Raw genomic sequence first — 18,809 nt, 5'->3', positions numbered from 1 at the left:
GTGTCATTTATCAATTAAAAACTTAAGAATAACATTTTAATAGATGTCAGTCACCACATGAAATATTCATTATCAGCAAACTAGATAGGGGAAGCAAGCTGGTATAGTGGATAGCACACAGGGCATAGATTCAGGAAGACTTGTGTTTGTGGGTTCAAATCTGACTTCAGACACTTACTAGCTGTGTGACCTTGGGCAAGTCACTGAACCCTGTTTGCCTTAGTCGCTCATCTAGCTAGAGAAGGAAATGGTGATTCCAGTATTCTTGCCAAGAATACCTGTTATGGGGTCAGAAAGAATTGGACACCATTGAAAAATGACTGAACAACAACAGCAACCAAACTAGATGGGACAAAAAGTTTTCAAAGTGTAGTCCTAATAGAGAATATCAAAACTGAGTAGGAGGAGAATGAGAGGGATATCATCTTTATCGTTCTGTTTGCTACTGAAGTTGTGCCAGTGATGCCGTCAGTTATTCTACAGGGGTTTTATCCAAATCACTTTGTTCAACTACAGCAGTCAGTTATTTTGGTCATCTGTGTATTCCATGGAGGAAGCTTGGTGACTCAGTGGATAGTTTTTAACCTGTGTTTGCTTTAATTCACTGGAGAAGGAAATGGCAAACCACTCCAGTATCTTTGCCAAGAAAACCCTATAGCCACGAACAGTCAGACATGACTGAATGACTGAACAACAATGTATTCCATAGGGCATTGAATATTAAAAGTTAACTGCAGGATAGTGACTTCCCTCAGGACTATCTTTATCTGGACTACATCAAAAAGATGAAAACAATAAGATATAATAACTTCTATTTATATAATGTTTAAAGTTTACAAAATGCTTTATAGAATACATAATAGGTATATAAATATGTGCATATATGTTACAAATATATATATATATATATATATATATATATATATGCATGTATGTATGTATGTTAACAGTTTCACTTAAGCCTCATAACAATGCTAAGGTCGGTATAAAAGACACTTTTATCCCCACTTTATGGGGGAGGAAAGTGAGTCTTAGAGAGTTTAAATAACTTTCCATCATCATCATCATCATCATCATCATCATCATCATCATATTTATATGATACTTTAAAGTTTGTAAATTGCTTTCCCAAAGGTTATCCCACAAAGGCAAAATGTGACCTCAAGGCCTGCATTCAGTTCTAATACCCTATACATAATTGCATTGTTCTTCTAAGTCCTCTTCCTCTCCCTCACCAAAAAAAGAAATATCATTTAAAAGATAAGGAATTTTGCTTAAATGCTTTAGTGAATTGAAGGGTACAAAGTCTCAACTCATTTCCATGTTAAAAAAATTAACGTAAAGTTCTGTTGGGTTAGCAGGTTAATACCATATCCATTTATTAGCTGTTCTTTTAAAGACTTTTAAATATTTAAGTTGAATTATGTTTCCTGAAACAAAGGAAGGTAAGCATATCTGTCACATGAGAAAAAAATCATTTTCCATGTGCTGCATTTCTTATTGCTTGTAACTCTTCTTGACAGCAACACCTTTCCTACCTTTCTTTATTTCTGCTCTATGGGCCATGAAAACTGCCATTACAAAGGAGAGAGTTCTATATGAATGGTTTTGATTGGTTTGATGCTGATGCAGCAGAAATTCAGTCAGCTGGTTTACATGAGAGTTTACCAGGCTCAGCAATCTGATGAAGTAAATTTTCCCAGACATCAACATCCTGAGTCAAAGGAATATCAGTTATATGAAATAAGAAAGTTGGGGGAACAGAAATGAATGAGGAGGAAAGGAGAATTAAAGGGAAGCTGCTGTGCTATCCTGTGTGGCAAAAAAGATAGTCTAGAAAACATTGGGTTTTTTGATAGAATTATTATAACATTTTTATAGAACCCTCCCCCCCAACACACATACAAGTGATATCTTTGCCTGTCTTCTGGTGGTGAGCCTCTCTACCCTTAGCTTTGTGAATCCTCAGAGAATATGTGCTTAAGGTCTTGCCAAAACCAAAGTGAAAGCCTTTTCAGCTTGGTAGACCTGTGAAAACTTGGTGCTAAGCTGGCATAGCTTGTAAGAACCCAATGTATCCTCAGTGTCCAGATTAAGAAATAGAGTAGTATTTTTATATATTGATCATCTAATTTAGGAAGGCAGCTCTGTGACTCAGTGAATACAGTTGGATTTGACCTTAAAATCTGCCTCAGAAATTTACTAACTGTATGACCCTGGGCAAATTACTTAACTTCTCTTAGTCTCAGTTTCCTCATCTGTCAAATGGGCATGATATTAGTATCTGCCTCAAAGGCTTGTGAGAGTCAAATAAGATAGTATTTTGAAAAGAATTTATAATTTCTAAAGTGCAGTATAAATGTTAGCAGTTTATTATTATTTTTATATTTTTTACTTCCTTGGTGAATATTCATTTCACAATGAGAACTTGGAGGCAGGAGAATTTATGGGGTGGTACCATGTGTATTTAAATCAACTTAACAAAAAACTTAAAAAACTTAAACTTAACAGAAGGGTGACTAGGTATTTTGGACTTTTATTTTTGGTCAATGGTATTGTTATTATTGAAAGAAGACATAAAATATCAGAAAGCAAAAGACTGTAGGTAGGAGTTCCTATTCCCAGGTGAACTGGTTCAGGCTCTCCATACTCACAGGAGATTGTATTGTAAGATAGTGTTTGGGTTTATTAATTTACAGTGGGAGGTGTACTATGCCTTAGGACTAACTGATTCTTTGCGTAGGGCTTCTGCTTCCTGGCTTGTAGCTCTACTTAGAAAATCCAATTACAGATCAGCAGGTGCTTTAGATAAGCCTGGAATGAGAGAATAGGAAAATCTTTGAGGCTAAGTAGTTTATTCAGTCAAGGAGAGACCTAAAGAAATTATCCTCTTTTACTCTAGAGACTTTTGTATGTTTTAAAAAAAACAGAGCTTATTTCTTAGTGTCCAAGAATTCTGTCCACTTGAATATCCATTATTGGCTAAAAATATTAATCCCAAATTTTTCTTTTGGGCTTCATACTAAGCATTATCTTTATGTCAATTTCAAGTTCAGTTTCAGAGTCACTTAATTGATGATTTCTAGATAAGTTTTAAATACTTTTTTTCATTTTATATAAATGCATCTTTCTTCCAGCATGTGGGGAAATAGAGAAACAGTTGAGGGAAAAAAAGGACGATAGAATCAATGTGTCATTATGGAAAGAGCACTTGATAGGTAATTGATACCCAGTTTTAGACCATATTATTCCTCTATGTCATCTTGAACATGTTACTTTATCTGTTATTTGTATAATGATGGTATTATACCAGGTAATTTTCAAGATCTCCATATTCTTTAATAACAAAATAATAATAATAATAATAATAATAATAATAATAATAATAATAATAATAGCTAACATTTATATCATGCTTTAATGTTTGCAAAATGCTTTACAAATATCTCATTTTATCCATACAAAACTTTGGGAGTTAGGGTTGCTAACATTGGCCTCATTTTATAGATGAAGAAATTGAGGCAAACAGAAGTTAAGTAATTTGCCTAGTGTTAAACAGGTCTGGACTTGAACTTGTCTTCCTAACTCTATCTTCAGGGCCAAATAGTGACTATGATATAGTAAACCCTGAACTGTCCTTTCTTTGTGCCTCTATACCTACCTGCAGGGTTTTAAAATGAAAGTATGACTTCACAGCCCTGAATAAAATATCTGTTTATGCTGAGAGGAATTATAGGATCTAGAGCTAAACTAGATCTTAAAGACCAGTTCTACTCTTTTACTTTGCAAATGAAGAAGCTGTGACTTAGAGAGGCTTAATTTACTTTTCCTCCATTTGCATAGGCAGTAAGTAACTAGCTCAGGGCAGCTAGGCTGTGCAGTGGATGGAACTAGGCCTGGGGTCAAGAAGACTTCCTAAATTCAAATCCAGCTTCATATGCTTACTAGCTGTGTGACCCTGGGCAAGTCACTTAACCCTGTTTGTCTCAATTTCCTCATCTGTAAATGAACTAGCTAGAGAAGGAAATGGCAAATCACTCCAGTATTTTTGCCAACAAAACCCCAAATGAGGTCACAAAGAGTTGGGCACAATTGAAAAACTACTGATCAACACCAACAAAGTAACACGTTTAGATTTAAACCTAGGTCTTCTGATTCCACATTGCTTCTCTAGCACCTCTAATATACTTTGTGGGATCTGGGTGAGAAAAATTCTAGCAATCAGGCCAAATAATCATCATAGTTAAAAAAAAATCTTGAAATGTTTGAAAAGATAATCACAACTGTCTTTATACATACACACATACTGTACATATATATTTAGCATACATTAGAGCATGCAAATAAGTAGGACTTTGTTCAGTCAGCATGTAGCAGCCATTCGGTAATGGGAATTTATACAGTTTCCATTGAAGTTTTACTTTAGTGCTGTTATTGTAGTGATCCAGGATTCATGAGAGTCCTACCAAGCTTCAAAACTAAGGATCTGTGACCTACTGTATGTCTGTTGTCCAAGGACCTGCCTACCAAACTTTGGAAAGGTCCATCCCAGCTGCAGTGTGAACCCTTTGGACACAACAACTCTTAAAATATTATGTCTAAATTGTGGTGCGGTTATGATCTGTGATAGCTGAGGGAATATCACAAACTGACAAAATCACAGATCCTTGAATTCTAGTTTTGAGTTTTACTTTGTTAGGGGAATTTGTCATGACCTATATACTTCATTCATCTCCTCATCTGTGTCCCCATGGAGCTTTCTATATGGACCAAAGTTGGAGAAAGCATAATCTGTGTTAAGTATCCAGGTGCTATATCTGCTCTGTGGCATAATTTCTTCCTCACAGTACAACCCCATTTGTAAGAAAGAAGGTGTTTCATGGCTCTAGGGATCTAGATGTGGAAGAGCCATCTTGTTCAATCCTCTCATTTTGCAGAAGACAAAACTGAGATCAAAGGAGGTTGTGACTTCCTCAAAATCATATAGGTAGTAACCAAAAGAGGTGGGATATGAACCTAAAATCCTTTGATTCCAGACTAGAGCTTCTTCCACTGTGTCAAGCTGCATGTTCCCACTTTTCTCTAATTCTCCTGTATGTAATAAAGAGTAGAAGAGATATACGCAGATCATTTTACTCTCATTTGATCTCTTTTTGATCTGAAGGTATTTGACTCCCCTACTACTTTTCATGGAAAATCTTTGAGAAAACTTGCCAACTAAGTGTACTTAGGAGGATCTACAAATTTATGCTTCTGCAGAAAGTGGAGAAAAGGTCTTGACATAACAATTCTGAATCATTGTAAGATCACTTGGTATTGGGTGTGGGAGGGGTAGAATTAGAGGGAAGTGTACAGAAGTATAAAAAAAATTTCTGTCATCAAGGAGCTTGCAATCTTGTTGGGAAAATGGGGCATACATGGGATAATTGAATAATATAGTAAGGCCCTATATGACGAAGTGCTTAAATTAGTGTAGATAGTAATTGCTAAAGGAGATCTGAGGAAGGTGAGATTTTTATTGTAAGAATTTATTGTATTTAATTTATTTATGTCTATTCAGTGATTTTGTATGAAAATGAATTCAGTCTTTCCCTTTTGCCAGTGAAGGGGCAGTAACACAGCACATAGCATTTAAAATCTTATAAGGCAGAGAAAGATACTCCTATATATTGATTTCTTTCAAAGGAATAACATTTTAAAAGATACTAGTGTCAAACATCCCTTAATGTTTATGGGTTTTCAATTGTATTTGAAATAAAATATCTTTGATAAAGGTATCCTTTGGGTATTGTAATGACAAAGTGTCAGGAACATTCTGTGTGTTTTCTTAAACCCATATTCAACTTCCTTCTCAAGCAAATGAAAAATGAAGAATCTGATGCTTACTCTGTCTTTGGTCTAATAGTTATGATATTTACATAATGACACCATTTATGAATATATTCAAGAATCACAATGGATGATTAGGCATACATTAGTTGTGTGATTTACATCTGTGGAGAGAGTTCCCATACAGATTCTTTGGATTATATATAAACAACATCCAGGAAAGATTTTTTTTATGATGAAAGGAGATAATAAAACATCTAGTTTTATTTTTTTTTTTTAGTGGATCCAGAATTGATGTACCTTTCCACATAATGGTGTACCTGATTTGGTATATTTTTCATAAAATTGTGGTAAATTTCTTAAAATTGGGTATGATCTATAAGATTTTCCTACTGCACTGTGCTTTGGTATTATCTAGCTGTAGTTTAAGAATATTGATGCCTTGACATATAGAATGGATAGTTCTCTTTAACTTTCTTATGTGTACTGGCTCCATAGTCATTTTCCATGGTTGTATTTGGACTGATATGTTAATTCTGTGAATATAAATTGCTGCAAAATAACCTCCTAAATGGTTCTTTTCTTAGCAAGTACTTACTGTATTAGGTACCTAGTTTATTCAGCCAATAGTATTTTTCTTTGAATTGAACTTAAAGTAAATTAAGTTGGTTTGGATAAAATGTTACATTGACGGATAGACATAATCCCAAGTGAACAGATAGAAGATCTTGTCTTCTCACTCGTTTTTTTAGAGAAATTGTTTTTCTTTCTCTATATAACCATTTTATATCCCATTTCTTTGGGAACATATCTGATTTTTCCATTGATGATGGTGTTGTCTTCTGTCCCTAATTTAGTATCGTACCATCCATTTATTCTACTGATACCAGCCATCTTACCTTTGAAGCAAATATACCTGTTTTTATAGATTATTGCTTAGTATTTTTGCCTGTAATCATGACCAGTATTGACATGTAGCAGGTCATAAAAGTAAAAACAACAACTACAACAGACTCTTACAAGATATAAGGAGGATTACTGAAAGGCCACACTTTTACAGCGAAAATGAAGCTGAGTTTAGAGGCAGTTATGTATATAATTCAGGTAATACTTTGTCCTACCCACTTTTAATCTTTGTTTATTCTGGCTATTAGTACTGAACGCAAGTAACAAAAATTACATTTCCCCCTTCCATGACAATGTTAATTATGCAAATATATAATACTCTAATACCACTTTTGAATATCAAACCATTTTTTATTGGATGATCTGGTTTCAACTTACCAATTCTGGTAAGTTACTATATTTAAAACAAAGCAAACCTTAATGGACACATAAAATCTCAATCACTTATGATAGTGTTTTGAATCTGATTCCAAATCCTCCTCAATGTGGATGAAATACAACTAAAGCCTTCTATTGCTGTTCTCAACCTGTATCTCTGTCTCTTCATTCTACTAAGATTTCGTTCTATCATCCTTGACTTTTCTAGAAGCATGAAAAATAATCCAGTTATATTTTAGCCTTGAAAATGAAGTTATTCTTTGCTTTTGTCTCTATAAATATTCCGCTTACTCAGGTAGATAAATAAATATAGACCATTTCTCATTAATTGTTTTAATGATTTAGTTCTAAATTCCATCATATCCTGAGTCATTTACTTTAATTTTTTTTCCATATGTAAGACTTTGTTTCTTTTCTAGAGGAAGCTGTCATGGCTGCACGTCGGCTAACATCTGTCATTCTAGTCATCTCAGTGTAGATGCTTTCATTGCCTTCTTTCAGACTATGAGCCCTTATGTTTCTATGTGTTTTGGTGCTTCTTTGGAGGATATATTTACATTATTTCTTTTGTTTTAGAAGTATCGTCTATGTATGTAATTTTTTTGATCAGATACTACATCATAAATTTTTATACTATCATCACAACAACCTGTTTAGCACCATTTTCCTCCTTTTAGTGAATATAATGGCAATTTCATATTTATGAAAGAAAAGAAATTTTCAAAAAATGAAAGTATATCTAACTTACCAGCATATTGCATATAATTTCATGGAGAGGAAATAAAGGTTTGCACTTTTGAATACAATATCATCATTCCTATTAATACAGGTCTGTTGTGGGTTTTTTTGTGATTTTTTTTGTTATATGGCTATGACATGTTGTCAAGGATAATAATTATCAAATCCGCCTTCAGTGGGTAGATATGAATTAATCTTTTCAAATGCATGTTTTATCAGCGCACTCTGGTGATAACCCCTTCTTCCACTTCAGCGGTGAAACCCTGATAAAGCACCCTTGAGCTTTGTCTATAAATTATAAAAATACTTTTGCTTTATTTGTGCTGTCTGTTGTAGTTATTTAAAAGCCCAAATGAAAAATTTCCTGTTGTCACATGGCAAATGGAAATACACTTAACAGTTAGTAGAACATATCTCAGTGGTGATGTAAATTCACACTTATTTGAAACAAATACCCCTTGCCTAGCCTCTTTCATATATACATAGAAGTCTATGTCTCTTTGGAGTTTAAAGTGACAGTTGCTTTGTTGAAGAAAGTCCTACAGTGCTGCTCTGGGTCCATTTTCTCTCCCAAATTTAAAGAAACCAGAAAGTGAAAGTTAAGAATAACAGGTGAAGTTTTGCCTAAGGGGTACATGTACATATCACTCTACTAATTTTGTTTTGTATTTCCCAGTTTACCATTGCTACCTTCTAAGCAATAATGGCAGACTATATCATATAAAGTTTATTAGACCATAGAATTTTGGGGAAGAAAATGATACATTGATAAGAATAGCTTATAAAAGGTTACATATAATGATATCTGCTCATACTATATGTATATATATATATACATATCTGATACGTACATATATATTTAAACATAAATATGTAATGAAGTTATATTCATAGCAATTCCAGTTACAACGTTCATATATCAAGTATGAACTGGGACTTTTAATCTTGTATATTATTAGAAAAAAAGTCTTTTCTTCTTTTTTTGTTGCAGAAATCAAAAATCTCCACTTATGACAAAATGTGGGCCTTTATGAGTAGCAGGAGGCAGTCAGTGCTTGTCAAAAGTAATGAAGAAGGTATCCAGCGTGTACTCACCTCTGATTATGCCTTCCTAATGGAGTCAACAACCATTGAGTTTGTCACACAGCGGAACTGTAACCTGACACAGATTGGAGGCCTTATAGACTCCAAAGGTTATGGCGTTGGCACTCCCATGGGTAGGTTGCATGTCAGCTATTTGTACTTTGTTCATTAATCTTAGTTGCAGCAAGAGGATGGAAAAAATTATGATTCCATATGGCATTAAGGATTTTCTGTTTGACCTCAGCAGTGTGCTTTGCTCTTGGAGTGATTAGAAACAGGGCAACATTTGCATGTTTAAATTTGAATGATTATGTGGAAATGGAGAATGAATCGTTATACAAGTGGTAAATATGCACATAAATATAGTATATTCTTATTGCCTACTTCCTTCTTAACAACCAGCCCATTTTAAAATAATTTTATCTACCATTTACTATGTATAGAGTAAATTTAAGAATATTGAGTTGGGAGACTTATGATCTTGTTCCAGTTCCAGTACAAACTAGCTGAGGTAACTAGGTAATATAGTGAATAGAGCACTAGGCTTGGAGTCAGGAAGACCAGAGTTCAAATCCAGCCTTAGACACCTAGTAGTTTTATGAGCCTGGGCAAGTCACAAAACCTCATTTTGTTTCAATATTAGAACCACCTTCCCAGAGTTGTTGTGAGGATCATATGTAATGATGTTTTTTAAAGTACTTAGTACGGTGCCCAGGACATAGTAAGTATTTAATAAGGTCTACCTTCCTTTATTCCTTTTTCTTTCCTTCCTTCTTATGTGAGCAAATCACTTTATTTCTTTGAAGCTTAGCTTTCTTATCCATAAAAAGAAGAGGTCTAGATGGTCTCCAGGGATATTTCTATCCATAAATTTCTATTGGAAAAAATCCAACACCATAAAATTTAACTTTACTTAGAGTCAAAGTCTTGAAAACTGGTTAAGTAAAGCTAGAGATGGAAGAGGCTAATAATGTTTGTTTTGTTGGAGATTTAGAGCTAGAGCAAGTTTCCTTAAATTATAAAAAGGGAATGATACTTTAAAAAGAAAATGGTCACAGTCTAATCCTGCTTTGCTGAAAGCCGTGGGAAGATCTTGGGGTCTAAATCTTAGTAGATGTGCACCATATACCCAAAGAGAGAAGAAGCAAATGGACTGCCATATCAAGATCAATCAATAAATAGATATATACAGGGTAAATTTGATTTAAATAAGAAATTGCTTATGTTGACCTTTGCTTAGCTGAGAGTAATATGCATTTTATACCTCAAAAATGTGAGTCCATTGCTAGTTCTTCAGATAAAACAAGAGTATACTATAGACATTTCTCATTTTGAGTAAAACCTGTAAGAATGTTACCTGTTTCAGACCTTGAGAGTTTGGAACTACTTGGTTGTTCCTAAATCCTTAAGATTATACATTTCCTAAATCCTTAAGGTCACACACTTCAAAGATTTGTGCAAACACTAGTACCAATACTTATGGCAAGTCTTGGTAAAAAGAAATCAGCAATTCCTGGAACTATCCTCAAATGAAGCACCCCTGTTGCCCCCTTCCCCACTCCAATCCCTTTTAAAAGATATGTTACTATTTGGTGCTAAGGATCTAACTCTGAGTGGTCATATTGTAGTTGGAATACTACAGTATGAGCATGTCCCATATAAACTCCCTTTTTCATACACACACACGCACACACACACACACACACACACACACACACACACACACAGAAAAGGTTTCTGCTTAGACTACTGGAGAATATTTTCCATTGAGATATATTTATGATACTTGTGGTTGGGAAAGTAACACTCTATAAAGCTTAACTTTGCATATATGCATTTTTCAATAGTCACTCTATTCTATAAATTGAAAACTTCCTGTAACCTAATTCTGAAAATATACTTGGGTTGACAGGCAAGATCTTAAAGTAAATTGTAAGGTAAAGGTTTTTGAACCTGGGCAATTCTTGGTACCTATTTAGAGAAAGCAACATCTTGCCGAAAGCAGCGTCTCTCATGATGATAAAGTAATATAGCATGGTCTTGTAAAACAGAACTTGGGAATCCAGACCTAGGTTCAGATACTTACCTTAGGTATTTATTACTTATATAATTATTAGTTATATATATATATATATATAAGACAAATTATGACTTCTGCAAAATGGGTATATTAGTAGTTTCATTTATTATCTTACGCAGTTCATGAAGAAAACACTGCAAACCTGAAGGCATTATATAATTATGAGTTTTATTACAATATTTGACAAGATTTTAGCAACTTCAGATTCATAAACAAACATGAAATAACTTTGAGAAATATACCTTTTGGCTCTTTGCTTCTAGAGAGAATTGTTTATATTTAAGTTTCATGGTTGTATTTTATTTTAACTAATGAACTTGAAAAAGTAGCCTGTTTACTATTGTAAATCTGATCTTGTATGTGAGTGGAGCTCAAAGCCTGCTGGTTGAGCCTCCTGGGACTTTAATAGAAGAGATCAGCATATACTCATATAAATTCAAAAGATCAAAATAAAATCCTGAGGCTTTCACCTGGTATTATTTCTGGATGATTGTTTTCATTTCATTCCTATATACTTTCAGTACCAAAAGCTCTTTGAGCCACGATGTGTATCATAATGACATTTTCTTCTTCATCTTAACAACAAATACATGCCCAGTACATTGATTTTTATTCCAGGAAGGAATATATTTTATGTATCTATTACTTTTCTGTTTTCAACATAAATTTAAAAGGGAATATATTTTGACAGGATAATTTGAATGCAAAGGTATCACTATCTTGGTCATTTGCACAATGAGATGGATTTTGAGATTTTTTTTTTACTCTTCCATTCCAATGTAATTATTTTCCTCAAATTTAAGTTATAAACATAAAGCCAAGACTTTGAATGAATAAATTTTTATACTCAGTCATAACATAGAACACAATTAAAATATTATTTGGAGTAGGCACATTTTGAAAGCAGTTTGTATTCATAAAATTTCATCAAAGAAGTGTGATCTCGAAAAAAGGTATTTCACACTCCACTCCCTTAAATTAAAGACTTCACTGCAGAGAAAAAGGTTTCAGGCAATAATTTATGATCTGCTGTTTCATACTTCTGCTAGAAATATGACTTCATGAATTATTTATATTTGGCTGTGCCATTAATAAGCACAATACCATGCAGTTCTATAGTAGTTGAAGATGAGACACTTGATTCCCCATTCCACCCCCTCCAAAAAAAAAACCCAACAATTTTAGGCAAACAGAATAATCTATACTTGCCAAATATTCTGTCAGCATACTCCACCCAATTATACTCAGTAAATTCAATCATCTGTATCTTTTCTTTTAAAAACTATAGGACAACATATTTAAAACTGGGAAGGAAATTAGATGTTTCTTAATCTGATGTCCTAATTTTAGAGATGTAAAAACTAAGGCTGACAGAGTGATTTGCCCAATGCCATTCAAGTATTAAGTGACAGTGCTAGGGTTTAAAACCAGCTCCACTTGTTTTAAATGCAGTACCATTCCTGCTTTACCACAATGATTTTTCCAAGTATAGGGAAGCAGGGAGGTTTGAAATCCACATCTTTCTTAAATGGTGACATAGTAAAATTATATTAAAATATTTCCCAAATCATCTATCTAAAATTTACCAAATAAAGATTGTAAGTCATGACAGAACATATCCTAGTATCACATCCTCCTCTCCCTCATCAAAGATTAATTTGGTGAAGGTCTGGATGATGGCAAGGTGGGAACAAGTTCCTGGAAGATTGATCCCACAAATGCCACTTCTGAATAGGTTGGAATAAAACTCTCAGACTTTGCCAATGTGGGAAAAGAGAGGAACTCTGCTTTGGTGTAATGTCCATGTTGTGAAGTCTTAGGTTCATAGATCTAGAGCTAGAAGAAATTTTAGAAATTATTGATTATACTCCCCTACCCAATTTTACAAATAAAGAAACTGAGGCCCAGATAGAAATGACTTATCCAAGGTGACACAGATAGGATGTAGAGGAGCTGAGAGTCTAATTCAAATCCTCTGTCTTGAAACTCAGTGTTCTTTCTACTGAAGCACATTGTGTGTCTGTAGGGCTAAGAAGAGAAGGCTTCTTGAAAATATGATGACTGTTTTGGAAAGAAAAATAAAAATATACTGCCATCAAAATCAACAAACTTGTTCACTTTTTATCCTTATCCATTGGCTTATTAGTAAAGTCAAATTGTACTTTAGCTGCCACCGTTTATTTATGTAGTGTAATTTCTCCTGTGTGATTCATTTAGCGTATGTGTCATCACAATTCATCAATGGGAGTGTGTCTCATTGCTGTGGTGCTGGAAAACTGAATGTGTCAGAGGCAAGCTATTTAATTAGGGAGGTTCTGTTTACACCAAAATACCTTAGTGGAGTAATCAGCAACAAACACCATAAAGGTAAATGTTGGGTAAACATCAGCTAGTTTAATTATGTTTGGGCAATATTAAATTCCTTCTAGAGTTTAAAGCCTATAAGGATCTTTTCCCACCTTTTAAAAATAAGACACATTCGCTATGTTGGTAGTTTGTCAAAGACGTATGTGTTCTGACTTGTAATGAGTTAACTGAACTTTGCATTACCTTACATTTGGAAAGAAGGATAGAAAAAATGTCAGGTTGGAGAGGGGAGAATGGCAATTCACAGCAGTTTTCATTAAGGAGTATTTAAAAAGTAGAATCCATTGAAGTGCTTTTTCTTTGCTTCACCATAGGCAATAATCTATTTTATCAGAAAAGAGAACATTGCTACCTAATGATATTTTCTGCAACATTTCTTCCCCTCTTTCTGATTGCCAGTGTTAAAAGCCTATTTATTCTCTCCATCTCCAACGTTGATTATATGTACCACTTTGTGTAGTAGGGCAGGAAGGCCCAGCAGGCCATGTGCTGGCAGGAAAGCCACAGCATGGGAAAATACATCCAGCCTGGTGGCTGCTATTTTGTTCTGGTTTAGTGTAGTTTTACTCTTCTTTCCTTTCATGGGAAAAATTCAAGGAGTAAAATAAGGGCTGAAAAATGAGGTAAATATTACCCATAAAATATTTTTTTCCCCCAACATTCATTTTTTATAAGATTTGGAATTTCAAATTTTTTCTCTCCCCTACCTTCCATCTCCCCTTCCCAAGAGAGCAAGCAACCTGATATAGGTTATATATGTGCAATCATAGAAACATATTTCCACATTAGTCATGTTGTGAAAGAAGAAACAGAACAAAAGAGAAAAGACACAGAAAACCCCAAAAGTGAAAATAGTATGCTTCAATCTACATTCAGGCTCCATAATTCTTTCTCTGGATGTAGATAGCATTTTCCATCATGTGTATTTTGGAATTGTCTTGGATCATTGTATTGCTGAGAAGAGCTAAATCAATCACAGTTGATCATCACACAATGTTTCTGTTTCTGTGTACAATGTTCTCCTGGTTCTGCTCACTTCACTCAGCCTCAGTTCGTGTAAGTCTTTCCAGATTTTTCTGAAATTCACCTGCTTATTTCTTATAACACAGTAATATTCCACTACATTCATATACCGCAACTTGTTAGGCCATTTCTCACCTGATTGGCATCACCCCAATTTCCAATTTTTGCCAGCATAAAAAGAGCTACTATGAATATTTTTGTACATGTGGGTGCTTTTCTCTTTTTTATAATCTCTTTGGAATACAGACCTAGTAGTGATATTGATGGATCAAAGAGTATACACAGTTTGATTGTCCTTTGGATATAGTTCCACATTGCTCTCCAGAATGGCTGGATCAGTTCAGAACTCCACCAACAATGCGTTAGTGTCCCAGTTTTCCAACATATTCTCCAAAATTTATTATTTTTTCTTTTCTGTCATGTTAGCCAATCTGATAGGTGTATGGCAGTAACTCAGAGTTGTTTTGATTTGCATTTCTCTGATTAATAGTGATTTAGAGCATTTTTTCATATGATTATAGATACCTTTAATTTCTTCATTTGAAAACTCACTGTTCATATCCTTTGACCATTTATCAGTTGAGGAATAGCTTGTATTCTTATAAATTTAACTCAGTTGTTTATATATTTGAGAAATGAGACTTTTATCAGAAACTCTTGCTGTAAAAATTGTTTCCCATCTTTTTGCTTTCCTTCTGATCTTGGTTGTTCTAGTTTTGTTTGTCCAAAACCTTTTTTAATTTAATGCAATTGGAATTATTTCAAATTTGATAATGTTTTCTATTTCTTGTTTTGTCATAAATTCTTCCCTTCTCCATGAATCTGACAGGTGAACTATTCCTTTCTCTCCTAATTTGCTTATGGTATCACCATTTATGTCTAAATCATATAGACATTTAGACTTTATCTGAGTATAGGGTGTGAGATGTTGGTCTATACCAAGTTTCTGCCATACTATTTTCCAGTTTTTCTAGCAGATTTTGTCAAATCTTAGAAGCGGGTGTCTTTGGATTTATCAGAGTAGATTGCTTTAATAATTTACTACTGTGTCTTTTGTACCTAATCTACTCCACCAATCCACCATTCTATTTCTTACAGTACCAAGTAGTTTTAATGATTGCTGATTTATAATATAGTTTTAAATATGGTACAGCTAGGCTACCTTCTGCATTTTTTTTTATTAATCCCTTTGATATTCTTGACCTTTTGTTCTTCCAGATGAATTTTGTTATTAATTTTTCTAGCTCTATAAAATAATTTTTGATTGGTATGGCATGGAATAATTTAGGAAAAATTGCCAATTTTATTATATTAGCTTGGCCTACACACAGGCAATTGATCTTTTTACTATTGTTTAAATTTGACTTTATTAGTGTGAAAAGTGTTTTGTCATTGTATTCATATAATTCTTGGGTTTGTCTCGTGGGTAGACTCCCAAATATCTTATATTTTATATTGTCTAGTATTTTAATGGAATTTCTCTTTCTATCTCTTCTTGCTGGGCTTTGTTAATATTATATAGAAATGCTGATGATTTATGTGAGTTTATTTTATATCCTGAAACTTTGCTAAAGTTGTTAATTATTTCAAATAGTGTTTTAGTTGATTCTTTAAGATTCTCTAAGTATACCATCATATCATCTGCAAAAAGTGACAGTTTTGTTTCCTCGCTGTCTAGTCTAATTCCTTCCATTTCTTTTTCTTCTCTTATCACTAAAGCTAACACTTTTTGTACAATATTGAATAACAGTGGTGATAATGGACATCCTGTTTCACTCCCCCCATCTTATTAAGAAGGCTTCTAGCTCATCTTCATTACATATAATGCTTGCTGATTGCTTTAGATAGATGCTACTTCTTATTTTAAGGAAACTCCTTTTATTCCTACATTCTCTAGTGTTTTTAATAGGAATGGGAATGGTATTTTATCAAAAGTTTTTTCTGTATCTATTGAGATGATCATATGATTTCTGTTGGTTTTGTTATTGATAATGGTCAGTTATGCTAGTAGTTTTCCTAATATGAAACTATCCCTGCCTGTCCTGTTATAAATCCCACCTAGTCATAGTGTATTATTCTTGTGATTAATTGCTGTAATCTCTTTGCTAATGTTTTCTTTAAAATTTTTGCATCAATATTCATTAGAGGAATTAGTCTATAATTTTCTTTCTCTGTTTTGGCTCTCCCTGGTTTAGGTATCAGAACCATATTTTGTCATAAAAGAAATTTGGTAGAACTCCTTCTTTACCTATTTTCCCAAATAGTTTATAGATTATTAGAATCAATTGTTCTTTGAATTTTTGGTAGAATTCACTTGTGAATCCATCTGGCCCTGGAGATTTTTCCTTAGGAAGTTCATTGATGGCTTGTTCAATTTCTTTTTTGTAAAATGGAGTTATTTAAGTATTCCATTTCCTCCTCTGTTAATCTGGGCAATTTGTACTTTTGTAAATATTCATCTATTTCACTTAGATTGTTAGATTTATTGGCATACAGTTGGGCAAAATAGCTTCTAATTATGGCTTTAATTTCTTCTTCATTGGTGGTAGATTTACACTTTTCATTTTTGATACTGGTAATTTGGTTGTCTTCTTTCTTTTTTTTTTTTAACTGAAATTAACCAAAAGTTAATCTATTTTATTGTTTTTTTTCCATAAAACTAGTTCTTAATTTTATAAATTAGTTCAATAATTTTCTTTTAATTTTATTAATCTCTTCTTTGATTTTCAGAATTTCTAATTTGGTATATAATTGGGGATTTTAATTTTGTTCATTTTCTAGCTTTTTTAGTTATATGCCCAATTTATTGATCTGATCTTTATTTTATTCATGTGCTGTCTCATTATTATCATTTTCTTTGATGAAATTATTGATTGTTTCTATGGTTTGTTGTTTGACCCACTCATTATTTAAGACTACATTGTTTAGTTTCCAGTTGTTTTTTAGTCTTTTTTTTCCTATGGCCCTTTATTACATGTAATTTTTATTATATCATGATCTGGAAAGGATGCATTTAATATTTCTGCCTTTCTACATTGGAATGTGAGATTTTTATGCCTTAATATATGATCAGTTTTTGTGTAGGTGCGATGTACCACTGAGAAAAAAGTTATATTCCTTTCTATCCCCACTGAGTTTTCTCCAGAGGTCTACTATGTCTAATTTTTCTAAAATTCTGTTCACCTCCTTAACATATTTCTTGTTTATTTTGTGGTTAGATTTATCTAGTTCTGAGAGGGGGAGGTGAGGTCCTCCACTAGTACAGTTTTGCTGTCTATTTCTTCCTGTAACTCACTTAAATTCTCCTTTAAGAATTTGGATGTTATACCACTTGGAGTATATATATTTAGTATTGATATTATTTCATTGTTTTTGGTACCTTTCAGTAAGATGCTGTTTCCTTCCTTATCTCTTTTAATTAGATCTATTTTTGCTTTTGCTTTGTCTGAGATCAGAATTGCTACCTTTGCTTTTTTTTTTTACTTTAGCTGAAGCATAATATATCGTGCTACAACTTTTTGCCTTTACTCTCTCTCTTTCTCTCTCTCTGTCTCTGTCTCTCTCTCTCTCTGTATGTGTGCGTATTTAAAATGTTTCTTGTAAACAATATATTGCAGGATTCTGGTTTTTACTCTGCTCTGCTATCCACTCATTTTATGAGTAATTCATCCCATTCACATTCACAGTTACACTGTGTATTTCCCTGCATTTCTCTAGTTATACCTTTCTTTCCCCTTTTCCTTCCTGTTTCTCTATTGGGTGAGGTAGATTTCTCTACTCAACTAAATATACATGTTATTCTCTCTTTGAGCCAAATCCAATGAGAATAAGGTTCAAACATTGCTTAACCTCTCTCTCTACTCTCGCTCTACTGTAATAGGTTTTTCATGCCTCTTCTTGTGATATAATTTACCCCATTCTGCCTCCCCCTTTCCTTTTCTCACAGTATAATACTCTTTTTACCCCCTAGTTATTTTAATATTATCACATGTAAGTCAACTCATACTGTCACTCTCTAAGTATACTCCTTCTAACTGCCCTAATAGAGATACAGTTCTTATGAGTTACAAGCATTCATCTTCCCGTGTTAGCATGTTAACAGGTTAACCTTATTGAATACTATGGTTTTTTTTCTTTCCTATTTTCCTTTTTATGTTTCTCTTGAGTCTTGTATTTGAAGATTGAATTTTCTGTTCAACTCTGGTCTTTTCATCAGGAAAGATGAATGTCCACCTTTTTCCCTGAAAAATTATGCTCAATTTTGCTGGGTACTTGATTCTTGGTTGTAATCCAAATTCTTTTGTCTTCCAGAATATCATTTCAAGCCTACTGATCCTTTAATGTCAAAGTTGCTAAGTCCTGTGTAATCCTGAATGTGGCTTCTTGATATTTGATTTTTTTTTTC

General features: G+C 33.5%; 1 protein-coding gene across 1 annotated transcript in view; it reads left to right on the top strand.

Annotated features, from left to right (window-relative positions):
- GRIK2 (glutamate ionotropic receptor kainate type subunit 2) overlaps positions 1-18,809 on the top strand; it is a 798,700-nt gene that overhangs the window by 741,337 nt on the left and 38,554 nt on the right. Inside the window, exon 15 of the mRNA XM_020998276.2 lies at positions 8,843-9,068. Within this exon, the coding sequence (XP_020853935.1) occupies positions 8,843-9,068 (226 nt within the window). The remainder of the gene's footprint in view (positions 1-8,842; positions 9,069-18,809) is intronic.

This window comes from Phascolarctos cinereus, unplaced genomic scaffold (assembly GCF_003287225.1).
Source record: "Phascolarctos cinereus isolate Bilbo 61053 unplaced genomic scaffold, phaCin_HiC Scaffold_5;HRSCAF=322, whole genome shotgun sequence".
Taxonomy (NCBI): domain Eukaryota; kingdom Metazoa; phylum Chordata; class Mammalia; order Diprotodontia; family Phascolarctidae; genus Phascolarctos; species Phascolarctos cinereus.
This window is presented reverse-complemented; position numbering and strand designations above follow the sequence as displayed.